The sequence below is a fragment of the Diadema antillarum genome, unplaced genomic scaffold, assembly GCF_040938485.1.
Source record: "Diadema antillarum isolate AM-2024a unplaced genomic scaffold, OU_Dant_1.0 scf00000000, whole genome shotgun sequence".
In the NCBI taxonomy this organism is placed as follows: Eukaryota; Metazoa; Echinodermata; class Echinoidea; order Diadematoida; family Diadematidae; genus Diadema; species Diadema antillarum.
The window spans coordinates 1,722,528-1,742,881 of record NW_027270889.1 but is presented as its reverse complement, the minus strand read 5'-3'; the positions used below and the strand labels follow the sequence as shown (position 1 = coordinate 1,742,881).

Sequence of the window (20,354 nt, the reverse complement as noted above, 5' to 3'; positions counted from 1 at the left end):
GCCACGATGCCGCGATGCCACTTATCGACTTTGTGGAATAGGTTGCCATAAGCTATGACCTACAAGACAGTGTACACTGCTATATCAATGCAAATTACTACACCATGCATGATCATTGCTGCAACTGCGTTTGCACCGTATTCTTCACTGGCTTATAAAATGAGACATAAGAATATCACACATACCTCTCACAGCGATGGATATTATTACACTTTCCTTCTCGTCTTTACTAACATCATTGGGAGGGTGCGCGTTGTCGCATCGTCCAGATCGTATTTGGGAAGGCGCGAAATACTTTTGTGTCGCCTCTTCCCCATTTAAATTCTACCCTGTTTTGCCCAACGAATTAATACCAACGCCATAAAATTGTGACGTTTCGCTAATTTTCACAAAACGGTTCTTGAACAGACAGTATGAATTTTATCAGATTGAGCATCGGACCTTACACGGATGTGGGATGGGGCTCAATGTCACGAAGTGACGTCACGTGCTGGCTGCGCAGCAACACTGCTATCACGTGATCAAACAATATGGCGGTGCCCATGGACGGATCTGAATGTCCGCCCGTCGAGTTCTCGAAAGTGATTGCGAATCGAAATACGATTGATACAACACTGGCCCTGCTATTCACCGGGCCTCATTAGAGTCTGTGAGGACACTGATTTAGCGTTGATGACGAGAATGTGACCTGTTTTTCGTAAATTTGAGTTTTACTGGGAGTTTTTGACCTTCGTAACGTTGACTGCCGGCTACCAGACGTTAGACCCAGCCGTGCATGTAGCAGTCAGCTTTCATTACGGGGCAAGGTTATCCGCACAACAGCGGGCAGCGGGGCTCAGCGTACCGAGAAACGAGCGAGCTGTGTCTGTGTGGTGATCGACAACTATGCATGCGATGCAGTGATGGTGTTCGGCTGCAATGGCTGACTAATCACTCTCAGTATTAATGGTGTGGAACTAGTATTCAACATGTTTACAACTCATGTGCCGTCCGTGATTGGCAAGTCTTCCAATCCCGGTCTTTCCTTGCTCAGCAGAGGTATCGGAGAAGAGAAAAGGAAAACAAAAAGTGGTCACAGAAAGCTTGAAGTATGCCTCGAGCCAGAGGTAGGCCATCAAATTTTCAGATGAAAGGTCCCTTGAACTTGTGAATGTATGGACGGTTTGAATAGCCCAAGCAAGACTTCTTGATTTGTCGTGAAATGAGATGCAAACACAGGAAGAATCAAATGACAAATGTGTTGACAGTTGAATATCAATTTAGGTTGTAAATTTTCTTAGCATTAAACCGATCTAGATTCTTGAAGCAGACAGATCTACAGAGACTCCAACTCTCCCGTTTTCGACGGGAGATCTCCCGCCGAAAGCCCATTTGGCAAAATCTCCCGTTCTCCCGTTTGAGATTTGATTTCTCCCGTCCTGGCTCTGTGTCTCCCGATGGAAGGGATTTTTTACTTATTGCTATCGTATGTTGAAGAAATAAGCCTTAGATAGCACCAGAGAACATCTATAACCCTAGGAATTTCGTGCTTCGCACACATCAACTTGGAGTCTCCCGTTTGCTAGAGGTTTCGGGCGGGATAATCTCCAGATCAGAAGGTGCTTGGGGTTGGAGTCTCTGGATCTAGAAAATATTCTGTGTTACACTACAGTACAGCTAATGATTAAATGAGAGCTGCTTTCACTGTGAAAAGTGTGGGGAGATAAAACAAGAACTAAGATTAGAATGGGAGTCAAATCGTCAAGATAGATATCTGTCTCTAACTGTCATCTATCGAAATTTGAATGTCTATCTTTTCACAAAAACCAAGGTTTCTTGCAATCAGTAGACTCAAGCATAGTTTCAGTAAATAGAGGTGCAAAGCATTTGTTACTTTTCACACGAGGAATGGTGCTAGATTTCGTCACTTTTGCTTTCTTGTTGTCCGATGTCTTTCAGGATTACCACAACATCCAGGGGCGGAGATTCTACCTGCCTCCCCTGCAGCAGCAGGCCTGGGCGAACGAGAAGCATGTCTCGCCCAGGGAGATCAGGGCCCACAAGACCTACACCACCAGGAAGGGGGCCCTCCTCCTCTACGCAGAGGACCTGGCTCTGACAGCCAGTGATGGCACAGGCAAGAACAGGTCCCTGGAAGCGGAGGACTCCAGCTACTTCAACTCCATCAGCGATCTACGCAATGCAGTGCTGTCGTATGGTAGCAGTAATGCCAGGGTAATTGATGAAGCATCTACTGTATCGCATAACAAACCAATGAGATGACTAGTGCTAAACTTGCCTTTGTATTTTTTGTTTTTTGGAGGGGGGATGTGGGGATGTCATAAACTGAAGTAACAAACTGAAAGTATCAGATGTTCTTTTGAAAAAAAAAACAACAACACCCACAACAACAGCATTCTGTTGCCTGAGATGATTAAATGTTCAATAAAGCAGCTAGACAATTGCACTGACTGAAGATTATGTCACCATGTGTAGTTTTTTTTTTTTGAGAAAAAATATAGTTGTGATATGGGGACGTGTGACATGATGTAAAGTAGTGAAATCATTTTTTAATTGTTACTCAATTTTTCCTGTCCCCACAATTCTCTGATGACTTACCAGGGGTAAAAAAAAAAGAAAGAATGTAACTGTATAGTGTATATGTTTGTTTTCATTATTCACCTATAATGCTCGAGATACGAGTTTATATTTGGTTGTTCATCCGTTTGTTAGTTAAAAAGAATGTCTCTTACCACACTAAGTCATTTCAACTGGATCTGTGTAAAATGAGAATTTCTTAATGTAATGGTAAACATAAAGGGAACCCTAAAAAGGTATGGTGCTCTCAAAATACACACCTTAGTTTTTGTACTATAACGTAAACTTGGCCATTAAGCAACATTCAATGATTCATTCTCTGTGTACCATATAGCCACAACCCCTTCCCCCTACGGCAGAGCACAGCCCTTCATCCAGCGTCTACCTGGGCTTCGTGCACAACAAGAGGGCAGCCGGCCCCTACAGGACCGTCCGGCCGGGATTTTCGGCCAAGCGCTATCTCGCAAACTGGTCCCGCAGCTGGGACGATTCCATCTTGAATTACCTTAGGAGTGAAGGTATGTTGAAAACTTTTTCCTTTATGTGTATGTTTGTACGTTTGTAAGGTATACACTTTCAAATATACTTGTACTTGTTTACTCAAATAAGCTACCAAAATGGACATTTTAGTTTGTCATTTTTTGCCCAAAGAGATTACAAAAAGTACACCGGGATTAACTACATTATAAGCAGTACAATTCTGCCTGAAAGATTTCAAATGTTTTTACATGACATTAAGAAAGATAGTACTTTGAGGGTGACAATATTTCAAGTCGACAGTATTGCACCGTGCCATACTTTTGCTGTGTACTTGTATTTCGATTTCCGGTTTAATATGTTGCCTTGTCAACAGGGCACATCTGGGACAAGAATCTGTTCCAGCAAAACGTCCTTGCTCCCAACCTCTATCGCCGCATCAACGACGACCTCTCCCTCATCCCCATGCCGTACCGCGTCACTCGCAACATGCTCGTCTCGCCCGGCGAATTCGAAAGCTTGGAATTCTACAGGATACGACCCGATAGTGCACGCTCAGGTAGGACAGAGATGCAAAATGCCAGCTCTATACTGGGTAATCGTCAGTTAGTCCTATAGGATTTTTTCCCCCTTTTTTATTAAAATGTCAAGCAGGAGCAGTAATCAGTTACATGCACTGGGAAACTGCATTCCACAGTATGCCAGTATCATCCATCATGCTTCTGTGGGATAAAATTTCTTTGAGCTGTAAAGTACTGGAGTTTACTTTAGTACCTGGTTCTGTAATCAGTAATTTTAACAGAGAAGTTTGAAACGTCTAAAAGTGAAAGTTGATTTCCAATAAAAAGCTTAACAAAGTAAAAATAAGAGCTTGAAGGAGAGAGTAAGATATCAGTGAAGATTTCATGTAACATTAACCAGCATCACTAGGCAGATGTGATGATGTAACCCATTCCATACTGAATTCTAAAATCCTCATAGACTTAATACACAGGCCACCAGGTTCCTGTATGAAATGGGTTAAATGATTGTGAATGAGCATAATGGTGGCACCCATGTGACTTTAAAGGTCCTCTTTACCTTTGGGAACAGTGATTTAAAAAAATTTCAAGATCTGACATTTATTGCATATGTGTAGGTCTGTTGTGCCACAAAACATCCTATCATATAAAATTTTCGTTATAAAACCTAAAATATGAGGAGATATAATTGTATCTTTATTTTTCTCAATAAACCGTAACGGTAGAAGGTTCAGTTTGGAAACATTTTTATTATAACTATTGTTCATATTTTGTATATTTAACAATCTCGATTTTTACCAATTCAAATTTTTACAGTGGTTGTTTCTATCCCTATTAAACTCACATATTAAAACTCTTTTAAAGCACTAATGCGTGGTTTTTGTTTCATCTGCAAATGGTAAATTATGTCTTAACTTATTCTACTGACCATTTTCCCTTTATGATAAACTAATATGCCATTAAAGGCTTTGTGTGATGCTGTCAATTTTGCAAAGCTTGTGATATAAAAGTTATTTCTGTATTTCAGTTTATTGTAGTGAGTAAAGGGTGTAGGGTATCTGATTTCAATTATGATTGTGGCAAAAAGGCTTGTTAAAATGGGGGGGGGGGGGATTATCGTTGGACAATATTTATTGAATGAAGGAGAAAAGAACTCATTGATTGTTTCATTGTTTTCATTATTTCTTGAGCCATTTGAAATCAACCAATCGTTGTTCATTCTACTGTTTCTCTGTCTTCCGCAATTTCTTCACCTTTAATTCACCAATTTCATGAGCTTAGGTCATGCCTTGACATTGGACGAGATTTTTGACAGATTGTGTAAGACACACCTATGGCATTGCAGACTTTAGTGCCATGCCTCTGTGTACTAGAATGATAGACTGTCTATCAGTGTTGTATTTTGTTCACTATTTCATAGAAGAATATGTTCATATGAAGTGCTGTTTAAATGCTATTTAATGTGCTACTGTGATGATGCCAGCTTGCTTTGTCTTAAATTGTATGTCTGTACTGTAGATGCAGCAAGGAACGCAGTTGTTGGTGCAGAATTTTAGATTAAAAGCTAGCGACAATGAAGAATTCGAACTTGATAAAAGTTATTCTCCTGTACCGTAGCAGAGCTGAAAGCGCTTTCAATGTGATAAGTATGATTGGTTTAAAAAAAAAAAAAAAAAAAAAAAAAAAAAAAAAAATTAGGAAAGCAAGTGTATAGTGCTCTAAAGATTCTGGTGATAGTTCAAAATGTGGGAGGAGTTTTCCAAAACCTCGCCCCCCCCCCCCCCCCAAAAAAAAAAGAAAAGAAAAAGAAAAGAGATATTTCATGATTTGTCTTTGATTTTGTGACAGCCTTCAGGAAGACTCTACCAGATACAAATGTGAATGATCTCAAAAGATGAAATTATTCTTTAGATGTAAGAGCAAGTACATGTATTCCAGTACAAGAACCATGCTTCATCACATTTTAAAAGCATGAGATATATTATTAGGCACCCTTTTTAGTTCCTTTTTCATTATTTGACACCTGCCCTGAATTCTCTGTCACAGAAGATTTTACAAAGTCTATCCCAAGCTTGAATTTCTTTATTTGTTTCTTCATTTGTTTATTTAAGATAATTTTTTCTTCTCGTCACTATAATTTATAGCTCACTTTAACATCTGCAAACTTACAGTATCTGTTCTTTAATTTCTTAGATGTCATATATCCCGTTTGAAAATGTCACAGAATTTTGCATGTTTGAAGAATAATGTTTTCAGATGTCATGTATGAAATGTTATGATCATTCACCTCAGAGTTTTTTTTTTTTTTGTTTTTTTAAACTATCCCCATGTCACCTCAGAATATGCTCCCCATTTGAACCAAAAATAATGGTTGGAATTTTTTCAGGGTCTGAGTATATTCACCGGAAATCTGTATTATTGTCTCCCCATCCAGCATAAAGAAGTTCCCACTTTAAATGTCTGAATTATCGATCTCTACAATATTCCAGCTTATGAAAGGAATCTACTGGTGTAGTTTGCAGGGCTGCAAAAGGACCCACGAAATTTAACATTTTGTCTGGCATGGGGAACAGAGAGCATTCTGAAGTAGTGTACCTTGCAGGGCCAATATTCAAACACTTCACAATGCTGTAGAATAGTCATATGCACTTCAAGTATTTTGTTGCTATCATACCCACTGGATCTTGTTTACAAACTATTATTGCATTATAATTTGATTTAACATGTTATTAATTTCTTTTTTGTTATGATATGCGCTAATTAGGTGCACAGATTTTTACTCTGTTTAAGAATGGCAAGAAAGACATTGCATGAAGGAAGCCTGCAGCTGTAACATTACATTTTATCTTATTTGACTGCTCAAGAAAGTGATAGATACAGATGTTTTGTACATGCATATTATGACTTTCTGCAAAGTTAGTTTGTAGACACTTTTCTTTCCTAGTATCTGTTTGTTTGTTAAAATTCACATACTTTGTTTTCATGTCAGCCACATAGTGGTAAAATTTTGTGCATCTTGCTCATCAATAATCCACCATTTGTGTTGTAATCACCTGGTTACTGTAGTTCGTCTTACCAGTTTGTGTTAAGAAATGCATAGAATAACAGGATGTATTTTCAAAATTTTTAAAACACTGTAATACACACAGATGTTTAACATGTAATGAATCTCATTCAGACTGGAAATGGATCACTTGCATTTTTTGTAGCTCTGTATCTTATTTGGTATGCATAAAAAAAAATTCCATGTTCACTTCAGTAGTTTGCGTTCAGTATGACATGTACATTGTAAGTATGGCATATGCATACTGGCACTCAGTGCAATTCATTTACGTGACAAAGACCCCGTTTACAGTGCGGGGCTGGGCCGAGCCGCGGCTGAGCCCAGCCTCAATTGCGAGGCTGAGCCCCGCAATTTTGTCCATTTACACTGCCGGGCTCGGCCGCGCTTTAAATTCAAACCTTTCAATATTTTTTCGTAGTGGCGCTCTGCCTGTAAACAAACGCAATTTGGTATAGTCTGGTTTTCAGACCCTCTGTCAACTGGATTCCGTGGCGACGAAGTCGCTGTTCGGGCAAAGGCCTTTGCCGAAGGAAAAATCCTTTGCAGGACAAAGCCACCTTAAACTATACTAGCTTTTGACGTTGAGGGGGTTAATATCCTGAATAGCGAAATAGTACGGGCAGAGGGTTTGGAAGCCAGACTAAAATTGGCCGCGCATTTGGCCCAGTTTGCGTTTACACTGAGAAAAGGCCGGGCTCGGCCGCGGCCGAGACCACCTCCAGAGCGAGGCCAAATGCGAGGCCAATTTTGGCCCTGCATTTGGCCTTTTGCGAGTTTACACTGAAGTGGGGCTGGGCCGAGCCGCGGCCGAGCCTCGCACTGTAAACGGGGTCAAAGAAATGTATTGTACAAGTATTTTCAATCACAGGTGCCAGGTACATGTAGGCCATATTTTGCAAGTTTTATGTTTCTTCACTCCTCAAAAACAAGAAATGAAAGGAAAACTTTTGCATGCGTAGATGACAATACACTACATGTACATAAACAAAAAGAAAAAAAAAGAAAGCCCTCCAAAATTGCATTCCTGTTGATGCTTTTGTATTGCTAAGAAAATCCTTGTGAAGCCAATATTTCCTTTAAAAACTCAACATTGTTGGTGTCTTGCTGAAAGATTCAACTTTGAAGCTGATATTGTGCACGAAAGACCTATGTTGAGTGTGATATCATGCGTAGATCACTCCTCATGCTGGTGTTGTGCTTGTTGGTATCACTACTGAAGCTCATACATGGGTATGTATCTTGTTCAAAAAAACATTGTTTAACTTTTTGTATTGTGCTTATATTTGTAGATTCACTCATGGTGCTTATTGCATGTGTCAAGAATGACAAAAATCAAACCAATTATTAGTGCCCATATACACCATAATTGGTGATGCTGGTTTCATGAGGTGAAGAATTAATGTTGAAGCTGGTTCACATCTAAGAGTCTCTGTTGATGCTGGTATGATTTGTAACACCCCATTATCCAGGGGGCTACTCGGAGGAGGGCTACGAAGCCGACATCGGGGAAGGCGATGCTGACGATGAGAACGGGGATCGACGACCGCGGAAGAAGAGGAAGTCGGCGGCGGCGGGCAAGCCGTTCAACGTCACGGGCTCCATCGCCATGATCGTGCGAGACATGGAGCAGAAGCCGCACGCCGTCCAGTACGAGACTCTGGAGCCGGACCAGCAACGGGAGGTTCTCCAGAGACTGCTCCTGCAGAGTGCCCTGCATCAGCAGCAGCACCTACGCATGATGCGGGAGATGAAGGAGGAGGAGGAGGAGGCGGGGGAGGGGGAGGAGAATAAAGCCGGAGTAGAGGCAAAGACGGGGCAGCAGGGTGGCGGTGGTGGGGACGAGATGGGCCTCAAGGAATCCAACGCCAAGATGCCACGCCTTCCAAACGGGGTGCGTAAAGAACTTCTTTCTTTGTGCTTGTTATCATGTGTTTGCCCTCAAAACAACAGTTCTGGATGGATCATCATTGTAACTGTCATGTATGTTACATGTATTCATGCACATATTGTAATGGTAAACAAATTAGTTTAGACTCTTTTTATCATTAATATTCGAACATGACAGCACTCACCTGAAATATTTATAGCAACATTAAAGACATACCAAACCTAGTGTTAATTGCCTTGTGAGGTCCTTTAAGTCAGAATTTATTTACGTAGGGTCAGCTTCAAGAAGCAACAGAATGAATATTCATATTATAGCTTTTGCTTCTCTTCTTTGTTTATCCCAATGAGACTTAAACAGCCATACCAGCAAAAAATGTTGTACACATACATGCAGTGGTGTTCTTACGCTGTATTTCCCAATATGCCTATGCTCATGAGATGACCAGCCTCACTTTGCTGACTGGCACAGATATTATGCAATTGAATAGGATTGGGGTACAACTCCAATCAGTCTTTGTCGTGTCAAAATGGCCTCTGTGTGTGACTGAGGCATCAGTCAACTCTAGTTCATTGTCAACTTACATCATGTTTATTTATTGAGGATTAATGCTAAATGTATTGAGAGCTTGCAAACTTAAAGCCAGGTGCATGCAATGGTTACAGCATCTCAGTGAAATGTTTGTTGAAACCCGCAGGACCAACCGAGCCTGGTACCCAAGAAGAAGGGAGGGGACAGCAACCGCACCCAACATGGTAGCCTCATCATCCCGGATGCCAGGGAAGTGGATATGGAGCATGCCATAGCAGTAAGTTGCACCTGCCTAATGAGATGCCATATTAGTGTTTTTTGTAATATTATTGTTTATTAATTAATCTTACCAGGCCTAGTGCAAAGAATTAAGTTGCGTAAAAATTTCTACCTTTACAGTATGTCACATTGCATGTATTTAAGCTTCAGTGAACCCATTTCATGATTGAGTCTGCTGCAGTGATTGCCGCTGAGAGCTACATTGTACTTGGTGTCAGTGCAGATCCCAAGTAGTCCTCTGTGGTTCCCAATATCAGTATTTGAAGCAAAAGTCCTCATAGTTTGTTTCAGTTTCAGTTTGATTTCAATCAATTAGACAGTTTGCTCAAAATTTATGGGGGGGGGCAATATCTAGCCCATAAAAAATAAATTCCAGGAGAAGAAGTACAAGTGAAGGAATGAGAGGTATTGAACAGCCTTGACACCAGGCAATGTGGGTAGAAGCCAAGTACAGTAGGAAACCCAGTCAGCATCAAGATGAAAACTTTTGATAAAGTTATCTATTTCGCTTCAAATCTGCTCATCCCAGAACCTGATCACTAGCAACTCAACGAATATCCTTGGTGGCTCGACGGCGTTCACAGACCAGACTATCCTGGAGATGTATAAGGCGAGCAAGTTGAACGCCATGATGCCGGTCCCTCCGCCACCCCCATCAGCATCCCCCTCCCAGTGGCCTCAGGGTGAGTAGGATGAACCCGCCCAATTGTAGGGATTAGTGGGTGTGGCTGAATGTATGCCACTGCATTGACTCTTGGCATAAGGCAGCGTGAGAATAGACAGTTGTTCCCAATTGTCTATAGAATAAAATTTGTGTATGGAGCAAAGGCTCATCCGTCTCCTTTCTTGTAAAACGATAAATGTGATTTTGAGAAATCTTAACAGGATATAAACACAGCCTGTGTTGTTGGTTTTCATCGCAGATGCTTATCTCATTGAATTTGAAAACCATTGCTCTGCTGGTACAAATGACCTTTTTCTGCTCATTTTCAAAATGGAACCCTGACTGGCTTATTATCTGTAGAGTTTCTGTGATGTGTTTCACAGTGATATTTACTAATGGGTAATTCATATATCTTGTCCAGGTGCTACCCGTCCTGCAAAGAGCAACTTACGCAATACCTATCCGTCCAGTTTGCGGGGAGGTGGACAGCCCCTCCCACCCATTCAGAACTCCCTGGAGGGTGGTCTGGGAGGGGGCGACTCCCTGTGGCCCATCCCGCCCCCCAAGCCAGTAGGGGCGCCGGTCATCATGATGGAACCACCCACACCTCAGCACCCTCGACTCAGTGGCACCATCAGGGGGAGCCGGCTCTCACAAGGGTGGTCAAGCAGAGGAAAGACAGCGACCAATGCTAGCTATGAGTGTAAGTTTGTGAATTTATGAATGAATGAATGACTGAATAAGTGAATGAATGAATAAATGAGTAAATGAATAAATGAATGATTGAATGAATGAATGCGTTAATGAATGAATGAATAAGTGAAATGAATTAATGAGTGGTGGCCAGCTGATGGAGGGATGGATGAATGAACAGATATGCTCAAATGAGTGAAGGAATATATGGATGGATAGATGTTATCATGAAATGAATGAATCACTATTCTTTTTATCAAGAAGATGAAAGGATATGAATTGAAGATCATATCAATTCAACAAATCAAGAAGGAAGTAATTGTGCGGGTAATGACATAATAAGTCATCAAATAATGAACATTTGAATCACCAAACAAATAGTGAATGAAATGTAACAACAATGACTGAATTACTGAAATCCCAGTTCATGTTTTTTTTTAGGTTTGAATGACTGTAATCCGAATTTTGCCCTCATTTCTGTCCTACTTTAGCCTCCTCAGAGACCAACATCTGGCGAGCCGACATCGATGAGGACAATCTCCTACGGCAGGCGGAGGAGGCAGAACAAGAGAGGGCGGCCTCTGACCAGGAGGTCTGGACCCAGGGTGGCCGCTCCTCACAGAAAGGCAGCCTGCACAAGACGGCCTCCAAGCACAGTGTGCACAGCAATGCAAGCAAAGGTAAAGTTGCAATCAAGGTGTGGGGGAGGTGCGTTCACACGCGTTGGCTGTTTGACTGGTTCCTCTAGGCTGTGTGGTTTTGATTTTAGGTGAACATTCAGTAGCAAACAATACTGGGAGGTCATAGTGCAGGGGTTGTAATGCATGTGAGTCTGGAGATTGATGGCATTCAAAGAATTAGCAATGTAGTTCCCCTATCTACTTGGGAAGGATTTAAGAAAGGCAATTCCTTCTTGTAGAAGAAATAATTATCAAGGGTTGTCATTAAGTCAGAGAGTGAGCGTGTCTGAACACTGCACACTGTTAACAGTCGCACAGCAGATGACAGTCAGAGTTTTGCTATGGTAACATTCAGGGCAGCCAAGCACATTACAAAGCACATCCTTTTGCACATTGCAAAATTATGGCAACTGCCATGACTTCTGAAAGGGATGTCGACTGCTTGCATCAAATTGTCTTTTCTTGCATGTAGTGTTAATACTATGGAGCAGGTGTGTTCATATCTGTCAAAAGACTTTTGCACCCTCTCATTACTTATACAAGTAGTAGTCTCTCTTGTTTTTACCAACTGCTGTAGTTACATGTCAATAAATCATGTTAGACATTCTACGTTGTAGATGGTTGTTTTTAATCACCATCAAGGATTTTCATTTAATTTTGAAAAGTCAAGTTAATGTAGACCCCCCCCCCCCAAAAAAAAAAAAAAATAAGGAAGAAAACAATATCGTGACAGGAATTTGTGATTTATACGAACAGCATCATCGGAGAGCGGCCCCGCCCTGACCGTCAACAGCCACCTGAGCCAGAGCCTGGAGAACCTGGCTCAGGGGGCCAACGAGCAGTCCGCCCGCTTCCCATCTGGTCGCACGCTGCCATCACGCCTGAGGGAGAGCATGCGCTCCTACAAGGGGAGCGCCAAGAGCGATGCCGGCAGCCTGCTACTCGCCGCCCCTGGTGACGATGGGAGCACGGGATTCGTGTTGACAGGGTCCCGGAAGGGGAGCAACGCCCCTTCGGTTGCGTCAGAGCCAGCTGATGGTGAGTTGTTGCAAGGTCAAAGGTTCCTTCTGTGACTCTGTGGCTCTTTCCTAGAATTACATTATGTAGATGCTAAAAATCAAATCTATCAAGGTGCATCTGACCCATTTCTCCAGAATCGCTGTCCCTATTTTACTACACATCTTCTTGATTTTGTGTCTTTTGTGATCACTTTTCTTGCTATTTTTAGTTTTTTTTTTCAACATTACATATCACTCAATATACCTATGTGGAGTGTCATTTTATATGTGTATTATTCTATGTGCTTTACCTTCTTAAGTACTCTCAGTGAATGTTTGATCAGTAGTACACCATGAAAACCTAATTTGCTTTAAGATTGATCTGAATTTTCTTGAATTCCTGTCAACTCTTTCTCATGCTATTTTGATATACATCTTATTGAAAATGCAAAACTTTCCTACATCCTTGCCATTCTTTATGTCAGACCTTTACTTAACTTTGCTACTCCGCCAACTGTAAGCCAACTTGCTTTTGTGTGACATGCCGAAAAGTTTCTGTCATAGAGTCTGTTAGGTATGAAGCATTTTTTTTTCTGAAGTTGTCTCTATGATTCTATGCTCTGTATTGAAATCTGCCATGTAAAATCTATTCAGCATTTCTTAGCTATGCTTTTGATTTCAATCATCCATTTTCCTTTCCTTTGTTTTATTTTATTTTCGTACTTCCTTCCCTCTGCCATCCCTTCCTTCATACTGTAACCCCCCCCCCCCCAATTCAAATGAGCAGTTCCAACACCTGCCAGCACCCCACAGGTTCCGGACCAACCCACTGTAGAAAAGTGGGGTGAGCCTGAAGCTAGGGGAGAGGTAAGGTCCGAGACAAAAGAAGTGACCGAAGTCACTTCGGTGACGGATGGAGATGGGAAAGGAGAGGTAGTCGAGGAAAAAGCGCAGCCACCGGTCAAAGCCACAAAGTCTGACGCCGCGGCCATCAGGTCAGACGTCGGCTCGAGGGCAGATTTGGCAGCATCCACGGACGATGGTCACTCAGTCATTACGGGTATATGACGTCTATGTCTGCTTGTCTTACAAATTTTCAACAGCAAGCATTAACCGAGAATGCACTGTGTGGGAATTTTGTTCTCCTGGTGTTCTAATTTGCACAGATCAACAACAAAATTAACCAGAAGTTGCACAATCCAGCATGCACCGATCAGTTTGTTGACAATGGGGTGTATGAATACACCTCTTTTGTCAATTGATTTTTTTAACTTTCTTTTTGCAAGTTTTTCCATTCCAAATTCCTTTGTATATGCCTGTTCTTTTATTTTCCCTGTCATCTTATCCATCTAATATGAGCTGCCAACCATTACTGAATGCTCAGATAAATATTCCTGCCTTTGCATAACCAACATAACTTGACACCTCCACTTTATGAAAAAGACAACAATAGGTAACTAACATACCAAACCAAATCAAAACAAAGCAAAAATCATCTTTTTCCTTTCTAATCTACTTTGCTGTCTTCCATTAAATTATAATTATACCTTGCAAATGCTGATTTTCTTTTTTTTGGTACTTTTTGTTGTTGTTATCGATACCATTTTCTACCTTTTTCTCATTGGCACACAATATATCTGCATTCTACTCTCTCACACGTTGGTACTTTCATAATTCATGAGCGTTCTTTTGCATGAGATGAAAATGCAAAGGGTTATAAAATGGTACCATGAAGATCACATTCTCTGCTCTGATGCATGGAGTTGCTGTGTATTTAACATCTAACTCACTGTGTGGTGTATGTGTGTGATCTTTTTTATATTCTTCTTTTTTCCTCCTTCAGTCTCTCCTGCTCCAAACTCTTTCTCTCCTTCTCATGCTGGTGATCCTGCGGAAAGCAGCAATAAAGATGACGCTAAACATGTTCCATCAAGCGACAGTGTTAAAAGTATTGGACAGTCGCCTAGGAACAGCATGGATGGTGGTCATGGGGAAATCCAAATCATCAACACCGACCAGAGTGTAACCCTGAGTGTCGTTGGTATGGATGAGCCAAAAAAGAAAGCGTCTATTGTGTCTCTTGGTGGAGACTGGAGGCAAAGCCCACCTGGACAGGCTTACAGAGCACTAGATGAAGGTGAAGAACCAATCAGCATCAAAGATCCAGATGTAGAAGGCGAGAGAGAAGAAGATGCTACCGTAGGGAGCGAAGGTTCTGTGAAGAACGTTCCAGAAGATGAGACAGACAGGACAACATCAGTTGGCACTCTTGACGATCTGAACACGAGGGAGAATAGTCTGGCAAACGACAACGACAAAGAGCAGAGGGAAGGTTCGATCCAAAGCTCCATGCAGCCAATGGATGAGGAAGATGAAAACTCCGGCCAGAGAACCAGCTCTGTTTCTCCTTCAGCAAGCAATATAGCCAGTGTCCGTGAAGATGAGAGGAGTCCACTGGAGGAGGCAGAGCCAGTCATCTGGGTTACCGTGGAAACGAAGAAGAGAGAGAACATCCTTACCCCAGACAGGATCCAGAGGCCGGAAGAGGGGGTCACTTCAAGTTGCAAAGATGATGATGTTACTGGTGATAGTTACCACGAGGAAGTAGGCTATGATGTTGCTGAGAATGATGATGAAGATGATGGCTCCATACTTAAAATATTTGCATACAGTCCCAGAAAGGAGCCTACTGTCTATCAATGGAAGCGGCCCGGCGTGCCAAAGATCCCTGCAGGTCCTACTGCTAAACCAGAGTTGGACCAGCTTGGTGCCACAGCTAGGAGCACGAATGTGCCTCCCTCATCAGGACAGAGGAGCAAGGAATCATCTACTCACAGTAAAGGTTTCTCGCTGATTTCTGTTGATCCTTTTTCAGCCATCAGTCCTTCCCTGCAAATTACTCATGTCATAATTTCATCGATTTGGATTATTCCTGCGTTTGTGCATTGCTGTATCATCAGAACATACTTGTGCTGCTTATGTTGTGAGCTCGAGTGATGTTACACAAGCTTCCAGCCAATTTCCATGCAGAGTGTGGTGGATCATTCTTACCGATTGCCATGTACATGTAGTTTCATTCGGAATTCACTTATGTGTCCATTTTTACAGAGAATCCTCATGCACATCAATTACAATTCATCTACGACTCCAGGTACACATGTTGGTTTAGTGAATGGTGAGAAATGTCCCGTAAAGTTTTCACTATGAAAGTAGAGAGTACCTCAAGTTTAGTGCTCGTCATTATGAGGTTTCATTGAAGATGAGAGAGGGAATTTTAACAAATCATACATTTTCATGTGATGTTACATAATTTTCAGCATCTGTGCTTGCGTGAGCCGGGAGCTGGAATGTTTTTCACCGTCTTGATGTGATCCATGTTGTAATCATTGCACTTTGTTGTTCTCCTGTGGCACTATCTAACTGCTTGTTTTCATTGGCACTCTCATATTGAAGTGAAGTTAAGAGCTGTGCACAGTTGTTACTAGTTACTGTTGTTGCGCCTGTATGGTAACTGTGGAATAATCAATCATTCAGATGTTTTCACTGACAATTTATGAAGTTTGTATTTGTTGTTGCACATTCAACTTTAGCTGTATACAGTGTACATTCAACTTTTGGTGTATGCATTTACCATCATAAGTAACCTCATTCAAATGCACACTCAGTTTCTTGCATGTATTTGGTGCTTTGAGAAACTGTTCAAACCCCAGTAAAGGAAGGGATGCTTTATAGAAACTGACCAATGGCCTTCAAACACTAAACTCACCCCATACCTTCAAGAACCAATGTGTGTATGGCATTGCTTTAGTGTCCTAAGTTTGTTTGGTTTTTTTTTTCTGTGGTACAAATGTAGGACTGGTTGCTATATATTACCACTTGGGAAATTACACATTTTAAAATCTTGTAACAGACAAGCATGTGATGATCAACGTGAGGAAAGAAATATTGCTTTTGGGACAACTTTCAGATAAAGTGAAGATATGACATTGTAGGATATTTTCACACTGCCTATGTTCAGTCCAATGTGTTCATTACAACAGGCATTACTTTGGCAAAAAGTAAATTTTCTTTGAGACATTATGTTTTATTGGCTTTTAATAAGTTTTGCAGTAAGTGAACATTTCCTTCTCATTCCCTTTGGGATTTTTTTCACAATTGCGTAGATGTTCAGGTTTGAATTCAGAGACAGAATTCTGATTTTGACACATTTTTTTTTTCCAGATGAATTCCCTTCCTCAGTGGACGGAGGAAACAAGGAAGAAGGTGATGGTCAAACTGGGGTCACGGATGAAGGGAAAGGGGTCAAGTTGGGACAAGGGGTCATCGAGCTGCCCCAGCCAGAGCTGCCAGGCCCCGGGTCCATTCGAAGTGACCGCATGTCAGAGCGCAAGAGTCAGCCGCGATCGAAGAAATCGTCAACTCAGGGCTCGGTGAAATCAGAGTCTGTGCACTCTGGGATAGGTGAGTGACCGTCGCGCAGTCTTTTACTATATGTTATGTTTATCATCCTTTATTCGTGAAAGGTCAAGGAAAGTGATTGTCACTGTGCACAATTTGGCCGAATGCCAACTACACGTACCTGGTAGTATGCCTTTATTACTTCCGTATGTTGCTAATGCGACAAGTTGTAATGTAGGATCTTTCACAGTTTTCCTTACATGAGAATTTTTTTTTTTTTTAGTGTGTGAGACTGAACTCATCATCAGCTGTTATAAAGATTATATACATGTATATGGGATGAGATGTTCATATTGCAGGATAAATAATTTTGATTATCAATGACTGAAAGACTGGAATCTCTTTATTTTCTATGAAGCAAACTTTAAACAAGTACATGTACACCACACATGAGTCTATTCCAGTTTTCACATGGTATGCCGTGGGTGCAAGATGAACCCTATATACAGTGTATATAGGAATTTTGACCTTTCTTTGCTTTTGAATTCTTGTTGTTTCTTTTTCCTTTTCCTGCTGATGGTACAGACATTGTTAATTCATGCATGAAGTTGCATTTGAATAGAATTTGTGAACTTGTTTTCAAAGTGCCTTGTGGATTCTACTGCTGGCTCTACCTTGCTATCCTCTCTCTATCTCTATCTCTCTTTATCTTTCTCTCTGTCTCTATCTATACTAACTGTATCTCTATATTTCTCTCTCTATCTATCTCTGTCCCTATCTCTATCTCTCTCTATCTGTATCTATCTGTATTTCTCTTATCTCTAATTTATTTTTGTCAACCCCCACTATCCATCTCTCTCTTTCTATCTCAATTTATCTCTTTCTCTCTCCCTCTCTATCTCTCTTTATCTTTCTCTCTGTGTCTGTCTATCTACATTACCTCTATACTTCTCTCTCTATCTATCGCTGTTCCTATCCCCCTCTCTATTTATCTGTATCTATCTGTATCTCTCTTATCTCTTACATGGTATTTGTTTCTCTCAACCCCCACTATCCATCTCTATCTTTCTATCTCAATTCATCTCTTCAAACTCTCTCTATCTTTATCTATCTCCGTGCCGTATTCTGGTTATTCACAGCACACTTTATTTGAACTCTTTTGACTTGGCCAGCACTCTCACAAAGTGTCTTTATTTGTCTTTGTGCTGGTGTAAGAAGAACAAAATGAAAAAGAAAGAGAAAACTCACTGGAAGCATAATTGTTACACATAAGTAGGAGTATATAAAACTGTCCACAGCCATGATATCTTTTAAAGTTTTTGGAAAATCCATGTCAACATGGGATGGTGTCTGAGCTCAAAGAAGTCTCTGTGACTTCTGTTTTGATTGTTTGTGTGAGTGTGTAATATCCTTGATACAATGTATATGATGTAAAAAGCCAAGGAGATATCTCGGGGAAAAGTCCTATGTGTATGAAATGTATTGTCGCTTAGTAAAGCACAATAGAGAGTGGTTTGTGAATGATTGACGCCTTTGAAAAATGACAAGAATATCTTTTTCTGTGCCCGTCTCCTGTTTTGACAACAATCACTCCCTGCCCCCATTAAAAAAAAAAATGACATCGTCTTTAAGATCAAGGGGATTTGGACATCATGCAGTCCTTCCAGAATTTCAGCTACCAGCGGGCCCATCGGAATCCACAGTCCAGCAAAGTCTCCAGAGGTAGTCCAAGAAAACCTTTTGTGCTCCAGAAGCAGTAACCAACCTCTAAAAACATTCAATATTAACACTTGTATATTACGTGTCACGCCGCTTTGTAGAAAGAGGAGCGTTCAGAGTGTTGGGGAAAATGTCGGGAAGACAAGTGTTTCGTATCCATGGCTCTCTGTGGGTGCAACAAACTGCTTTCCTACATGTGAATGTCCCAATCATGGTTACTGGCAATGAGTCTTTGCAGCCATGCAGGGTTTGATAGTGCCACTCAATAACCATTGCTCTCTGAATGTTCCTTGTTTTTATAGATTTTTATTTTCTTATAATGGAATACACAATAGTACATAGTATTTATATACTCTTTCGTGTCTTAACATAGCAGGTCCTGTCATGTTAAACATTCTGGAATAATGTACGAGTGCAAGAAAGAATCATAGAATTCTTTTTGAAAAAAGAAAAAGAAATGTTAGAGTTGTTTTCATTTCAGTATCTCAGCCAAAAGTTCAGTGAACAAAGATAATGAAGCATTTCTAACAGAAAGAAACATGAAGTACCTTGTAATTGCCTCTGTTTTGTTCTTCCCTCAACGTCATGTAGTTCAAAGAGCAAGGAGTGAGCAAAGTTTATTTGATGGCTAAATCACAAATAATACATGCATGCCACTTTCAGTGTGATAGTTTTGAATTTGAGTTAAACAATGTAAGTAATAACTGTTAAAAAGAAAGAAAAACAAATGATTTCATTCATACAAGGAGGAAGGCAGTTTGTAGCACACCTCATCCAAGAAATGGTTTCCTTAATACCGTTAAAATGAAAGCTGTTATGTGAACTAACATTAATGCTTTGCCTTGCTATATAAATATATATATATTTTTTCCAAATGAAAAGTTTTTATCATTCATAAACCTCACCAAATCATGCTTTTTATCTTAAGCCTGATGCAACGTGGTTAGTGTTTGCTGTCAAATAGAAGCCACTTTTTATTTTTCAAAAAGGTAGAGTAGTTTAAAGCAACAAAAATTGATAATACAATTGTTCTAAACCTTACTTAGGATAACCATTTATGTATGTTAACCCTTTATTCATTTGCAGGTTACACTAGTATAGGACTAAATCAGCCATGAGCAATGGTTATAAAGTAACATTTTTTGGCAACAATTTCATCCTCATCACATGTAAAGTCCTTTTTATTGAGAATGAAATATTTTATTTCTGGGAATAGAGTTGGGAGTCATGATTACAATATCTCTCATAATAGAAATAAGCTCATCTTTGAATTTTTAGCATCAAACTCATCACGACTTGCAGTGGCTAGTAGACTAATTTGTGATCATCCATCTTTTGATAACGTAGATCGAGATAATCCCAAATCAATACCCTTGGGCAAAATATCTGCTTCCTATAAAAGTATTAAGATGAATGTTGCCCACAACAACAAAGAAGTAGAAAAACAGACAGAAGGACACACATTCATGTAACTTACCTCGTGATAATTGCTAAGTAGCATTGTAAAAGGAGGGTCTTCCACTGAATTAAGCTACATTGCCAGCTCTTACAGATGTATGAAGAGCATCCGTATAGAGGATATTGTGCTTACAGTTGCCTGTATGTTCACATTTACAGAAGTGCAAATGAGTGATGCATGTACACATATGTAGAATAGATTTTCTTGATGGTTTAAAGGTAAATTTCATCATTGTGAATGTCTTTCTATGGGATTTATGGGGAATAATCAGTCGTGGCTGTGGGTCCACGGTGGTCAAGTTTCTTGTGGGTCACTATTGGTTGGAATGACTTCAAGCACACAAATCTTTGGTGTATGTATCCTGGGAGATAATACTTCTGTGACTGTGTGCATGTTTTTGAGGGTGTGT

The 20,354-nt window shown here is 40.6% G+C and overlaps 1 protein-coding gene across 1 annotated transcript in view; it reads left to right on the top strand.

The window, feature by feature from the left end:
* The first annotated feature begins 324 nt into the window (after nucleotides 1–324).
* The window catches only part of LOC139732218 (uncharacterized), a 51,476-nt gene continuing 31,446 nt past the window's right edge, over nucleotides 325–20,354 (top strand). Inside the window, exons 1-13 of the mRNA XM_071643426.1 lie at nucleotides 325–1,106; nucleotides 1,939–2,214; nucleotides 2,912–3,095; nucleotides 3,431–3,613; nucleotides 8,109–8,437; nucleotides 9,222–9,332; nucleotides 9,864–10,017; nucleotides 10,420–10,701; nucleotides 11,183–11,371; nucleotides 12,128–12,409; nucleotides 13,157–13,429; nucleotides 14,213–15,205; nucleotides 16,591–16,830. Of these exons, the coding sequence (XP_071499527.1) occupies nucleotides 969–1,106; nucleotides 1,939–2,214; nucleotides 2,912–3,095; nucleotides 3,431–3,613; nucleotides 8,109–8,437; nucleotides 9,222–9,332; nucleotides 9,864–10,017; nucleotides 10,420–10,701; nucleotides 11,183–11,371; nucleotides 12,128–12,409; nucleotides 13,157–13,429; nucleotides 14,213–15,205; nucleotides 16,591–16,830 (3,634 nt within the window). The 5' untranslated portion in view covers nucleotides 325–968. The remainder of the gene's footprint in view (nucleotides 1,107–1,938; nucleotides 2,215–2,911; nucleotides 3,096–3,430; nucleotides 3,614–8,108; nucleotides 8,438–9,221; nucleotides 9,333–9,863; nucleotides 10,018–10,419; nucleotides 10,702–11,182; nucleotides 11,372–12,127; nucleotides 12,410–13,156; nucleotides 13,430–14,212; nucleotides 15,206–16,590; nucleotides 16,831–20,354) is intronic.